Here is a 14,245-nt window from a genome sequence, read left to right as displayed (position 1 = left end):
GACTCCCTCAGAGGGTGTTGGGCTCACTGATAGCAGAAAGCAGCGTGGCTCTGGTTAGTCTAAAACAGATTTTAGCATTGCTGAAATGCACTGCTCAGCCTCTGCATCATTTTGGGAGCTGTGGTCCCAGCCAGAAGTGCTCTTCCAGTGTGACATTCTGAGCATAAATCATAAAATTACTGTGAGCATGCAGAGCAACTCATGCCCAGCCCTTGTTCAAATGCCCTGCTGTTTCCATGGGTCAGGCAGGTAATTCCTGGCAGGAGGGTGGCTGCTGCAGGTCAGGTCCTGGCACAGCTCTGGGGCACAACCCAAGCACCCAGCCAGCCTTTGATCAGTGGCAGGTGTGGCAGGGACTCTTTTGGCTGTGAAACAGCCTTAGCAGCAACATCAAAGTCTTGGGATATAAAAGAGAATTAGGCTCTCTGCTACTTCTGAATAAAAACGTATGCAATTGATTTATCAGCAGCTGTAAGCTGGTTTATTTCTTGCACACTCCTTCCAGTGGTGCAACCATTGCAGATCACTCACAGACACAGGATTTCAGCAGCTCTTTCTACCAAAGTGGATGTTTCCATAAAAATATCTGCAGTATGGAAATTGGTGGAAACTGATTATCAGTTTAATGTTACTCCTCTTTGGTTAGCGTTGCAGAAAATATATTCTTGACTGCAGTTTCCAGTGCTATATTTAGCAGCCCTTTCCACATGGAAGGTACAGGACTTTCCCAGAGCCTGCCTGCGTCTCCAGGGATTTTCCATGGCTTGTGTCAGCCCCAGAATTCACTGGTGGAAGTCAGGTGTAGTTATGGACCCCAAGCATTTTGTGCTCACCTTGTGTCAGCACTGCTTAGATTAAGTCAAAGACAAGGCATTTACATTAAAAAAAAAAAAAACAAACTTTACCTCAGGTAGGCTGAATAGTGTCCTACTCCCTGACACACAGAGCAAGGCACACAAAATCCCCAGGTGGATAAAAACAAAGCCTGCCAGCCTCTCCATTAGCAGTGGCCAGAGTAATCAAGGTTAATCAGGGAAGCTGATTCTGGAGGTTAATGTTTAACTAAGGGCAAAGAATTTTTTGAAGTCATTTCCCCAACAGAAGAGGCTACAGAAGAGAGCCTTAAAAGAGTTGGGAAATGACAGGAATAGTACTAATGAATCAAAATACAGGTGTATTCTGAAAATAAGAAGTGGTATATTTGCCTGTAGATGAGAGGAGGAATATTCCTTTTGGTTTTTGGTTGCTTTTTTTTTTTTTTTTTTTTTTTTTTTTTATATACTCAGTGGAAACCCCACCTAATATAAGAAGTACAACATGCATTTTTTTAGTCAGTCTGTGTTATTTCTTGTTCCCTAGGATCATAGAACCACAGACTTCTTTAGGTTGGAAAGGATCTCTAATATAATTGAGTCCAACCATTGATCCTTACAGGTCCCTCCCAAACTGGGATACGATTCCATGATTCTCCAGCACTAACAGTGGGCAAGTACGGGGAAAAGTTGTTGAACTTACCTCTGACTTGAGGAGGGAAGCACATGAAAGCAAACATAACATTTCCCAGCCTTCATAAAAACAGGAACTGCTTTGTCCTGCAGCTCTTCAGGTCAGCCCAACCCAACCACATTATCAAACTGCAGTTTCACTTGCCCTTTCTGAGCTGCTGCAGTAATATTTTTCTTTTCTTTCCTTTCCTTTTCCTTTTCTCCTTCCTTCCTTCCTTCCTTCCTTCCTTCCTTCCTTCCTTCCTTCCTTCCTTCCTTCCTTCCTTCCTTCCTTCCTTCCTTCCTTCCTTTTTTTGGCAGTTACAGCTTCAGAGTTACAGAAATATGTGTTTTCTTTCATTGACTTGACATTTATGTCATCTTTATCTAAAATTACTTTATTTCATAGTTCATGTTTCATCCTCTGGCTTCTGTCCAGGCTATGTGTTTAAGTACACTCATCACTTTCTTCTTTAGTCAATATTAGTTGCTGTATATGTTATGTTTATGGTGGAACAGCACATGTAAATATTGCTAAGCCCTTGCCCCCCACTCAATAACCATAAGACTGATTCAGGATGACAGATGGTGTTTTCAGCTTCCAAATCCTTTGCTCTAAGCATATCTTATAGCAGCTGCTTCTGTGTTTCTGATTTTGTGTCCCAGCAGCCTCCCAGCCCTGACTGACCCAGGTTGTGCTGCATGCAGCAGTTCCTCACCATAAAGCCAGAGGGCTGGAGCCTTAAAGCAGGTGCTAGACTGGAATCCCACCAGTGCCACGTGTGGGGTTAAATTTTTGGTGGTTTGGGTATTAACTGTGTCAGGTTATTTTTTTAAATGAGTAAAGTAGTTAATAGTTGCTGTAAAGTTGTTTACTGTAGAAGCACATCAGCTTTAAAAGCAAAGTTACAGATGTTAAAGTTTATGTTAAGCTTTGGTATAAAGTTTTAAATAGAAGCAGAAGCTGCTTTTGGTGGGGTTGTTGCTGGGCAACTTTTGGAGTTTTTTGGGTGCTGATGATGGTGATGAGTAAAGCAAAGTAAAAGTAAATGGCAAAAGCAATGGCAAAAAGCACTAGCTTTTTTAAATGTATGCTTTTATACAAAATTTATATATGGTTATATATATTATTATTATTTATATATATTATTATTTATATATATTATTATTTATATATATTATTATTTATATATATAAATATTTATATATTTTTTTTATATGTATATATACTTAAGGCACAAATTTGGACTACTACTTTTTAACTTATTGGGATATTAGCTTTTTAACACTTTAGGTTATGTATAAACTACGTATATGGTTTATTTCTTTTAATTTGAAAAATATAAGCAATATTTCTATTATAGTTTTATTATGTTTAAAACTATGTTTTGGAGTTTTTATGGAAAACACTAGTATTTAAGACTGTGTTTTTTAACTTTTACTAGCACTTGTACTTTGGTATTTGAGACTTTTTATTCACTAAAAGCACTTAAGCTTCTTTTAAAACTCATTGACTTATTTTAAAACTTAGATTTTTATTTTATGTGTGAGTGATTTAACACATTTTAATTTATTTAAAGCTTTTAATTTAATTTTTGTGTTTTGATTGTTTTTAAGGATATCGAGAGACTTTTGACTTATTGGTTTTAACCTTTTTTTTTTTTGGATCATAAAGATTTTCTTAACAGACATTAATTATTTCTTGAATGCATTGGGGGAGACTGGGCACTATGATTAGCACTGCTACTATAATAACTAGAATGTACAAAATTATTTTTAAAAAACTTTTTGTTTGTGATGTTAAATTTAATTTGCTAAACAGATTATTTAACTAAGTTTTATTATATATCATTATATATATTACATATTATATTATATATTATATATTATATATTATATATTATATATTATATATTATATATTATATATTATATATTATATATTATATATTATATATTATATTATTATTTATTTTTATTATGGATTTTTGTTACATTTTTTTGAGTTGTATGCTTTTTTGGATAGATTTTGAATGATCAGATAAATTTACACAATACATTTCATTAAAATCTTTACACTTATATTTATGTTCTAATAAAAGAAAATTAATTGCAGCTCTGTTTTGCAAAGTTTATTGCATGTTTATTACTGTTAACATTTGTCAGCATGTCATTTAATGCAAGGGAAGTAGAATTGGTTTCTTTATTCAGCTAACTTCAATTGGTTTAATTGTCTTTTTTTGGAGGTAAGTTGTGGTAGGAGAAGAGATGATGGGAATCTTTTCTCGAAACTTTAAGGTTTAAAATTATTTTTGCAACTTGGTTTATAGAGATAGGTAATATTTTTGACTTTATAGACTTTTTTGTTTTGGGTGTTAGTAAAGTAAGTTTTTTAATACCACATGGTTTATTTATGATATGTGCTGGGATGGCAGGCTACACTTTGTAATGAAAAACATTTTTCATGGCAATTGATAAGTAACATTGCTAAATGTAGACTGAAACAAAGAAGTGTGGTTACACCAAAACAATTAATTTTTATATATAGCATGATGAGTAGAAACATTCTTGACTATAGCTTGATTTTTTTCTGTGTGATTAAATACAGCACAAAAATTTATTTTTACAGAACTAAGGATGTTTAACATTTGTGGTTTAGAGGTTTTGGGAAAGTGGGGAACCCACTAATTTTACGTTTTAACAGGGATTTGAAAATCCAATTTTGACTTTTTTGCTAATTTATCTTGAATAGTTTTATTAACTTTTACAGGAATTGGCCATACATTTACAGGCACACTAACTAGGCAAGTTGAGAATGGTTTTTCTGGGGTTGTGTTGGATAGGCTTATTGGTATATTGTTATACTAGTTAAAGTTCTTAAACATTTGTTCTAGGTTGGCTAATTGGCAGATCTGTGCTATTAATAGTAAACAAAGCAAAAAAGCAAAAGTATAACATAAAATTAAAAGCTGCATTTCCCTTAAATACATAATAAAATTCTACAATACTACTGTCATGTAGCACACATCAAAAAGAGTTGGAATTCCAACAGCACTCCTCCAAGTGTTACATTATGATGCAAAAGTATGCATGCCTATGGTGATGTGAATATACATGTTTTCTGGCCATCATTTTAGATATAGAGAATATATCTTATATATCTTTATTTACCCTCTACTATCATATAAATGAAATGTGCATATTTAATGACAGATGAGAGTATTGAAATAAATTATTTCAGGTCAGATGCAATTTGGCAAAAGCACTCTGAGCCTTGAAGCAAAGGACCAGGGCTGCCAGCAATTGTGCTTTTTAACAGCAGCATCTCAGTGACTCAGATATTAGCTCAGAATTGAAGCTTGCACTCCAAGGTAGTCATGAGGATGCACAGGAGCTTGAAAACCCTCTGGTTAGCACATGCTTTTAATTTACAGCTGAATCTTTGGTGGCTCAAGCCAGAAGACCTTCACCGTCTCTATTTCATGAGTGTGTTAAAAATAGAAAATAAATAAATAAATTAAAAAGCTGTTTCATGTATTTTAGGGTCAGTTTAGTCTTTTCCTCTTTGTCTGCCCTTCCTTAACTGAAGAGGTACAGAGGAATATGAAGGGCAAGGAGCACCTCAAACCCCCTGAGCATTTCAAGTGTTTTCCTGCACAGGAGTGGGTGTGAAGGATGTGGGGATGGCTTGGGAGAGGATAAACGGTTTGCAAATGCAGCTTCTGCTTTGTGACTCCTAGAGGCCCAGCATGATGTTTATAGCAGTAAAGTATTTTCAGAAAGAGGCAGTTTAGCATATTGCCTCACACCACTCTTTTTCTGCCTGTGACCTTTCCAAAGGGGCTGTGCAAACAGTAAAAAAAATAATAATAGAAAAGGAAGTGCTGAACTAAGATCAGGGTCTTATGACTGAGTTTTCATGTGCTCAGAGATTCGCCCAGCCTGGCCTTGAACACTTATGGGGATGGGGCATCCACAGCTGCTCTGGGCAACCTGTACCAGTGCCTCACCACCTCAGAGGGAAGAACTTCTTCCTAATAAGAGCAGCATATTTGTTAAATGCAGGCCAAGGAGAGGATTATGCTGTTTTGGCGTTATTTTAATCATCACTGCTATTGCTGGGAGATTTGTTTTCCATTAATTTCAAATGATTAGCTGAGGATTCAATAACGTGTGATTCACATTAAGCAGTGATGATTCAGCAGGCAGAAAACAAATACATGTCAGTAACATCCCCCAGGGATTGTGCCCCTCAGGGAATGTCCCTGGATGACCAGCAGCTCTCGCCTTGCTCAGAGCTCTGGAAAGAGCTTCCAGAGCCACAAGGAGCTGCCTTCAGCAGCTTGTTCTGCAGGTGGGAGGCTGTGCAGAGCCCAGTGCATCCAGAACAGCCCTGGAAAGCAGCAGCCATTCTTCCTCTCTCAATGCCCCCTCACAGCCCTCACTGATGACACCATTCAGCTGGATAAATGAGCCCTCCTTTGGGCACCCTGCATCAACAGAGGAAGGAGAAAAAACCCCACATCCTCAGACAGCCTCAGAACAGTCGCATTTTTTTGAGTCCTAGAATAATGATGACTTCTAATCTTACTTATGGCTTTAGATTTAAGATTATGTGTTGGTGTAGTGTTGATTTGCACAGAAAAACCAGACTGTCATTTAAAGGCAGTATTATTGTAACTTTTAAGTAACATATGGCTCTACATTTATCTGGGAATTGCAAAGTTAAGCAACATCATTCAAAGACCTCAAAAGGACTCTGGGGGAAAAAAAAAAGACTATTAGAATTATATATTCTGGTGGAAGTGAAAATACTCAGAGTGGACAAGGAATATGACATTCAACAAATTTATAGAAGTTAAAGAGGTTTTGTTTCTGAACAAGATGAGACTAGAAGAAGAATAATGGAGAAGACTCCTTTAGGGTCTTGCATCCAAGGGTAAGTAATTGCTATTTTTATAACTATTGTATCAATTCCCATTCTTCTGGAATCTGAAATAAACACTGAACATGACTCCAAATCATCAGGTGGGTGCTTCAGATGCCTCAAAATCACCCAGAGTCATTGCAAGAAAGAACTGACAGTATTGTGACAGTCTTTTTTGTAAAAATTGTCACCCACACAGACAGAAACTAGGAACTCCTTTAACTCCCTCACAGCATTTTTTTAACCACATGGAATTATATTATCACTCCTATTAAAATAACTGAAAACAAGTGATAACAGTTTGTGGCAAAGCCAGTTTATTAGGTTTCTGGGATTGTGCCTTGCCTGCCCCCAACACATACAAAACTTTACAGTCTGGTAAAGTGAAAATACACACACAAAGTATTCAGTACTCTGAGATCCATTCTGTGGGCAGAACACCACCACTGAAAGCCAGGGAGCAACACTGAATCCTGCATTACCAACCACACTGCCTTCGTGGCAGAACCACTAAAACATGCTTTGTGCTGAACATGGAATTACACACTTGAACACCATTTCCACACAATCTTCATGACATGAGGGCCCTTATTTACAAGTTGTGAGAACTCAAATAAAACTTAACAGATGTGCAGGTGTTTCAGATCAAATTTAACAGTAACACTGCAGTATTTTCTTACCCCAACCCCTAACCTGACTGACTGGCTTTAAAATTCTTAATTCTGGGATATTTTTTTATTTAAAAAACACAAACAAACAAAAAACCAAACAAACAAAAAAAAAACCCACCACCAAAACCGACATATTTAGTACACAAATAATTAAGAAGGATCCTTCTGAGAAAAAGGATTAAGGACATGAGTGAAAAATAATCTGTCCAACAGGACTGTAAACCATTTTTACTTACCATAGTATATATATCAATTTAAGATCAATCCTTTTCTTAAAGAAATCATTAAGGACACTAGTGTTAAAAAGATGATTGTTTCTGAAACAACTGTAAGTTCTAGTCATGTAAGGTTCAGAGTGAATACAAAAGCTCCCTTTTACAAATGTTTCCTAAGCAAAAATACTGTCACAATTGAAGCAGCTTTGTACAGGAAAAAGTATTACCTTTTGTTGAGATTCTATTTAAACATCTTAATCATATTAGACCAAATTAAATGCTCTTTAAAAATCCAGAAAAATGTCAATGCATTTTTTTCCGTATAAGTTGCAATAAAATTACATCTTAAGAACTGTAACTGTGTACATAATAACAGTTATCTTGTTTCAGTAATTTGTTTCTAATGTGATCATGAGGGTGGCAGCTTCTGAACTAGCCCTTCCATTTAATTTCTGGTAAGCAACACATGCTACACATTGCCAATAAAAAACCCTTCATTTATACTTCAAAACTAAGTCACATGAATGAAGCCATAGATTACATTCTATGGCTTACATTTCACTTTATGCAACTATGTGCAACTTAGCACCATTTTTATTATGGAACTTGACCTTATTATGAAATTTGATCTTCAGATAGAACTGAAAAAAGCAGTTGCAACTATGAGAACACAGAAAAAGGTGGTTCAAGAGGAAGAATCTCTCTCATCTAACCCCTACTAGCTCACATTAGTAATGCCAAGGATGCCCTAGATACAGTCACAACATCATACATGCAGGTTTTCTCTCAAAAATCTGTAGCAGATTATCTACTTGGTAGATTTATTCCATATTTCAAGACCCAATTCAGTTAGTGTTTGGAAATATTTTAAGAATGTACCGTATTCCTAAGCATTCCCATTCCTGAAATGCTATCAAGTTGGCTTTTCCAGATATTTGAGAAACCCCACAAACCCTAATCTTTGAAAACCAGTATGTTTTGTCAAATTCACCCCATCTTTTACTTACTCAGCTGTTGTTACTTGCCCTGAGACACTCAACTCAAATAAAGCACCTTCAGAAATATATAATTTAATTTTAGTAAGATCAGAGAACTTATGGACAGATAGAGTACCAATTTTACCCTAAATCCTGTGCTACAGTACTTTCCACAACATGAGTTAAACATAACATAATTTGGTATCACATGCTAATTATGAAAAATTAATGAAGTTTTAAGTATCTAATAACTGTCTAGAGGTAGGGAGAAGTTAGTCAGTTCCATTACCACTGCCATGAAGAAACAGACCAAGTTCATAGTGGAATGACAGGCCAAAATTTGCACTGACACTGGCAGCCCAAACTTTGACAGACCTGTTTTTTTTACTTTTATAATAAAAAGGTACCTGCTTTCTAATTTGCTAGTAGTCACCTAATATTCCTTCATATGCCAAAAAACTCCCCACTTGCTGATCCAAACCCAAAGTTCCCTGGTTGACACAAAAGGCTCTTTCTCCTACATTATTCCAATGCAAGTAGCAACCAAAAGTATTAGTAAACTGGCCTACTATTTATAATCTTACCACAAGTAATGAGAACAACCTCAGGCAGCAAGAGCTCAACTAGAATTGCTCTGTCAAAACTTGACAAATTGACTATGTTCCCATATATTTATAGTGAAACTTTAGCAATTCAGAAAGTACAATTACAAAGTGCAAGAGCATAAGATGGGCACATCTACACTAGGAAAAATAAAAAAAAAAAAAACCACATTAAAGTGCCAAAGAGATTTGCTATAACTGCTATCAAAACCTGGAACTTTGCCAAGATCATAATTTTGAAGCACTTGCAAACAAGACAAGGTGACAGCCAGCGACACTGTGACCTAACACCAGCAGGGTGTGATAGGTTTTGGTTCAGGCTTTATATGTATTTCATCATGATCTGGGGGTTGACTAAGCATTAATGGCTTGTGACTTTTAAGCTTGTGAGCCAGTGTCATGAAAATGGCCTCCACATGGTCATTGTCGTTGGGGTTCTTGGCAGAGGTTTCAAACAGTGGCATGCTGTGAGTGTCAGCAAACTTCTGGGCCAGGTCCGTGGGCACCTGAATGGCGCTTCTCAGGTCACATTTGTTCCCAACCAGAATCCGAGGTATGTCACTGGCCAGGAGGTGCTGCTTGCACTCCTCTATCCAGGAGGGCAGGCTGTGGAAACTGGCAATGTTTGTCATGTCGTACACAAACACCACGGCGTGCACGTTCCTGTAGTAGTGCTGCACCATGCTCTTCCTGAAGCGCTCCTGGCCTGCAGTATCCCATAGCTGGATCTGAAATGGAAAGGGAAGCACAGGAAAAAATGTTTCATTACTCATCTTGGAATTACCTGCAGTGAGGAGAGCTACGTGATCACAGAAATCTGAACTAATCATAGTGACAAGTTTGTGCTGAAGAAAACCATTGCATTCACACAATTTCAACAGCTTTGACTTTCAAAGCTACTCACAAGTGAGGCCAGGAGGAATGATGACACAACTTGAGAGAAAATACAAATTTCTGAAAGTTAATTGGAGCCTGTATTTTTAAAGATTTTTATAAAAACAAATCCTGAAATCTTAGCAGTAGCATTTTCATTTGAAAATTAAAGTATGTTACTTCCCAATACAACTCTCAGCTGACATGCTTTTTGTTGTTGCCAAAAATAGTCTCATCTTCCCCAAAATTTTGTTGTTAGCATGACATTAACTGCCATGTAAAAATAGGAAGAAATCAAACCATGCTTGATTTCAACATCACCAACAAAAACAGGACAAAGGAATCTTTCTCTGCAGTGTGTTGGAATCAAACCCTCCTGTGATGAACATCTAACTTGCTTGTTTAGTGCTTAAACTACGGCCATACTACGGTTTGTAGTATCAAGGCACATATAAAAGGAAAAAATAATAAAAAGTTTATATCAAAAGTTTTACATCATTTCCAGGTACACACCATTCTGTCCAAATCAGATTGAACATAGGTGCTAGAAGCTTAGTCAGAATAGAAAGAGATTCAGAAGAACTGAAATGCTTTCAAATTTCTGAGGTCCAGACTGAAACAAAACAAAACAAGCTTTGTAGCACCAGCAGATGTAAGTAACAGCTAACAGAAATTTTAAATACAGTGATCACCCTGTGTAATGGAAGCTTGGAGTCCTCAGATGTGTGGAGAATGCTACAGAATTGTGCAGGGTGGTGTTTATACCAACTTGCTCTTCAGGAGATAAGGACCTGCAATGCACGGCAGCCAGGTTGGAAATTATTAAAATGTATGACAATCCAGATCCACGAGTCCATCACAGGATGTTGTGAATCAGTGATATGACAGACTGAAGGAAAAAGAGTGAGAGATGTTTCAGATGGTGTGTCTTTTTCTGCAATAGTATGTTCAAGCCTGGCCATCCATCCTCAAAAAAACCTCAGGTAGAGCAGGTGGGAATGGCTGCTACTGGTTGCATCAGGGGACCTGAAAATTTGCATGAGAACATCAGAGCATCTTGGCTTTTGTAGGCTAGTCCAGGTCTCTGCAGCTTTTGATCCAGACACTTGGAAAGACCTGTGTGCTGCTTCTGAAAGGGTCATTAAGCTTGCTAGGAAAAGCAAGGCAAGGCTCTGACCCCATGAAATGGTGCTCAGTTGCAATCTCTCTCATTTTAGAGAAACCCCCAACTTTTTGCCACGGGTATTACACTCTACACACAACTGACATCTCCACCACTCTACACAACTGGACTGAAACAGGCACCTAAGATCTGCAAGTGTATTGCCAGCCTTGGGTAAAGATGGGGAAATTAAACCAAAGGTTTACATAACTTGCATGTGAAGCTTAAACTACAGCTCTCCCAAAACTTCATTTACATGCAGCATTCAAGCTTGAAGGGCATTATCAACTGACTCATCTGCACTGAAAGGTAAATCCTTTCCCAATGTTGAAAACTGCTCACTTCAGAAGTTTATTTTTTCCCTTATTCAAGGTGAACTTGAGGAAATGTTCCCATTTCTGCCTCTCAGCCCAAATACTTTCTTTTCTGAAAAACAACACTGAAAATGTTCATGTTCATTGTGAAGTAACATTATTTCATTGTTACTCCAGTAATACCCATCTTCAGGGGATCACAGTTTGTATAACAGCCCTTTAAAATATGTAGTTTGAATGTTTGGTTTAACAGCATAATTCAGCTAATAAAACTGTACAGAATCACTTGGACAAATTGCATTAAAAATATTAAATAGACTGACTCACACCCCACCTTCTGACTCAGTTTGTGGATCCAGAAAGGCCCAATTTTAAACAAGGACTCACTTTGTTTATGTTGTTTATAACACACTGGTATAAAAAAACATAACATTGCCTCGATGCTATGTCTCCTTTAAAAAGGCATGGGAAAAAATTTGGAATAGCTCAAAGGTAGAGAACATGGTATTCAGTCTTTCTTTGAATTTCATTTGCATTTTGCTCTTTTAATGTAGGTCAGTGAAGACTGACATCATTGTTTTCTTCAATTTTCAATGCTTAGATCAATAGAGGAAGAGGAAAATTTAGAAGGCAGCAAATCCATTTGCTGAAAATTTTAATTTACTCATCACATTCAAGCATCAGTGTTTGATATGAAGCTGTCACCCTTCTGCACAAGGAATACACTAGTTCCTAGGCCTTGGAATTCTCCACAATTGCTGTGTGGGAGACCGGCAGCGAGAAGAACGGTGCTTGTGTTCCTGCCAATGACACAGCACTTTTCCAGCTGTGAAGGAAACAGTTACTGCTGTAGCAGCACAAGAAAGAACCACCCAGCTGGCTGGGGGAGGGAGAGGGAGAAGGCACTACTTTGTAACCTACTTGGATGCGAGAGGAAACATTCCCTTCAGGACGCAGCAAGGACTACAGGAATTTAGCTCATCAGAGCTTCTCTCTGTTGGTTCAACTGGCATGGCTGGAGCTCACTGCCACATGTGAGAAAGGTGAAGAGGAGTGAGAGAAGTTGCCAAAACTGCCCAAAAATCAATTCAAACTTGGCAACGCTCCCACTAAGAATTACCGTCCCAGCCATAGTGATAAAATTTATCCCTTTAATGCTGAAACAGAACTTGCACAAAACAATGTGTCTCAGAGGAGCCTCATTCACTCCTTCACCTGCCTCAACCAGAACTGGTTTATTTTATAGATCATATTCTCAAAAATGCAGCAAAACAATCTATGAAAACACATGTAACAGAATGGCACAATAACCTATGTGAAGCATCTAGAAGCTGTGGATTATGCTATGCTCTTCTTCAATTCTCTCCAACAAAGGTCAGGCATCATAGAGAGTGATGAAAATGCCAATGAGTAAGATGGTGCTGACATGACAACATCCCTCAGGAGGGCTCTTCCCTGTCATGGACAGCAATGGACAAAGGAGTACAAAATTTCAGTGTCAGAAAAGTTCTAGTCAGTGGTTTTACAAAAAAACCAAAACAACAAAAACTCCTATTCACCTTTCTTCTTTGGCTGAAAAAGGATATGAGATAAAAATCCCACAAGAGCAGAAAAGCAAAGTGGCTCTCCTATTCTTATATATCCTCCCTAACTTCTTTAATCAGTAATTAAGCAAGGGAAAACTATAGCTTTCAGCTACATAACTGTAAGCTGTAATTATAACACCTGATGATAATAAATGCCCAAGTACAAGCTCAAGACTGCTGTTAACTTCCTTCTGCACTTTCCTCATAGAAACAAACTGCAATACAGAAGCAGATGGGGATTCTGTTTAAAACAATGTTAGCAAACAAACTGCATTTGTAAACATCACACAGCAAACTTAACAGAATCCTAAAAAACAGGAGTTGAAACTCATTCCTCAATCCTGAATAATATTCAGCTTCCTAATATTTTTAAAGCAAAATGATCGTAACAGCGGCACCCACATGGGTCTGTGGTGCTGAAGGTTAAAATGACTGCGATGAGAGAGAAGCAGAATTTCTCGGAGGCACAACGCTGCTGATAACAGGCACAAGCAAGACTAAACTACTGCTAAGAGATGCATATACAAGTCCATTTTACGGATAAATTCCCGACCAACACTTGACAAAAACGCAAGAAGGCTCGGCCCGCGGTAGGAGCTGGCGGCCGGAGCGCGGTGCCAGGCGCCGCCCGCCGCCCCTCAGGTACCTTGATGCGCTCGCCGTCGATGGTGACGGCCCGCTCGCGGAAATCCACGCCGATGGTGGCCTCGGTGCGCTGCGGGAAGCGGCCGGCGCAGAAGCGGTAGGTGAGGCACGTCTTGCCCACGTTGGAGTCGCCGATGACGATGATCTTGAAGATGCGGGAGCGGGCGGGGGGCAGCGCGCCGGGCAGCGCGCCGGAGCCCGTCAGGCTCAGCTCCAGCGAGGACTCCACGTCCGCCGCCGCCATGGCGGCCCCGGGAGCGGCCCCGGCCCGCAGCTGCCTCACGGCCCGGCGCGCGCCGCTCTCGCGAGAGCGCGGCGGCCAATCCCCGCGGGCGGGGCCCCGGCCGGCCGCCAGGGGGCGCTGCGCGCGCGGCCCCGCGCCGTGAGGGGGCGGGAGCGGGAGCGGCCGGGAATCTCCGGGAGCAGCCGGGAACAGCCGGGAACAGGCGGGGCTGCGCCCTGCAGAGCCGGTTTTTGGTTCATTTATCCCCTTCCGGGCGGCTTGAGTGCCGCGAGGTGTGCGATGGCAGATTTTCTTGTACATCTGGTGTTTGATCTTTGTCTGTGTCCCGGTTTGAAGGGCAGCCGATACAGGCAGAAGCTTCTCTTTGAGATGGAGAATGTAAACCCCCTTCCTCCAAATTATTGTTGTAATTTTGAAATGAAGGGGCTCTCAGGCAAAGATAGGGGAATTAGGGATAACAGTTCTTTACTAAGAAAATTAAAATAGAAATACCGTATTACAAAGAACAACCCAAAACACTGACAGAGTCAGAATCCAAGCTGACAC

At 39.1% G+C, this 14,245-nt stretch overlaps 1 protein-coding gene across 1 annotated transcript; it reads right to left on the bottom strand.

Moving 5' to 3' along the window:
• Nucleotides 1-6,704: 6,704 nt before the first annotated feature.
• On the bottom strand, nucleotides 6,705-13,774 carry RAB33B (RAB33B, member RAS oncogene family). Its single transcript, XM_056490021.1, has 2 exons — nucleotides 13,457-13,774; nucleotides 6,705-9,603 (listed from the first exon to the last, which is right to left on the bottom strand). The coding sequence occupies exons 1-2, from the start codon at nucleotides 13,697-13,699 to the stop codon at nucleotides 9,160-9,162; spliced, it is 687 nt and encodes a 228-aa protein (XP_056345996.1). The 5' UTR covers nucleotides 13,700-13,774; the 3' UTR covers nucleotides 6,705-9,159.
• Nucleotides 13,775-14,245: the final 471 nt, after the last annotated feature.

Source organism: Oenanthe melanoleuca, chromosome 4 (assembly GCF_029582105.1).
Source record: "Oenanthe melanoleuca isolate GR-GAL-2019-014 chromosome 4, OMel1.0, whole genome shotgun sequence".
Taxonomy (NCBI): domain Eukaryota; kingdom Metazoa; phylum Chordata; class Aves; order Passeriformes; family Muscicapidae; genus Oenanthe; species Oenanthe melanoleuca.
Note: the sequence above shows the minus strand (reverse complement) of the source record. Positions and strands in the feature narration are given on the sequence as shown.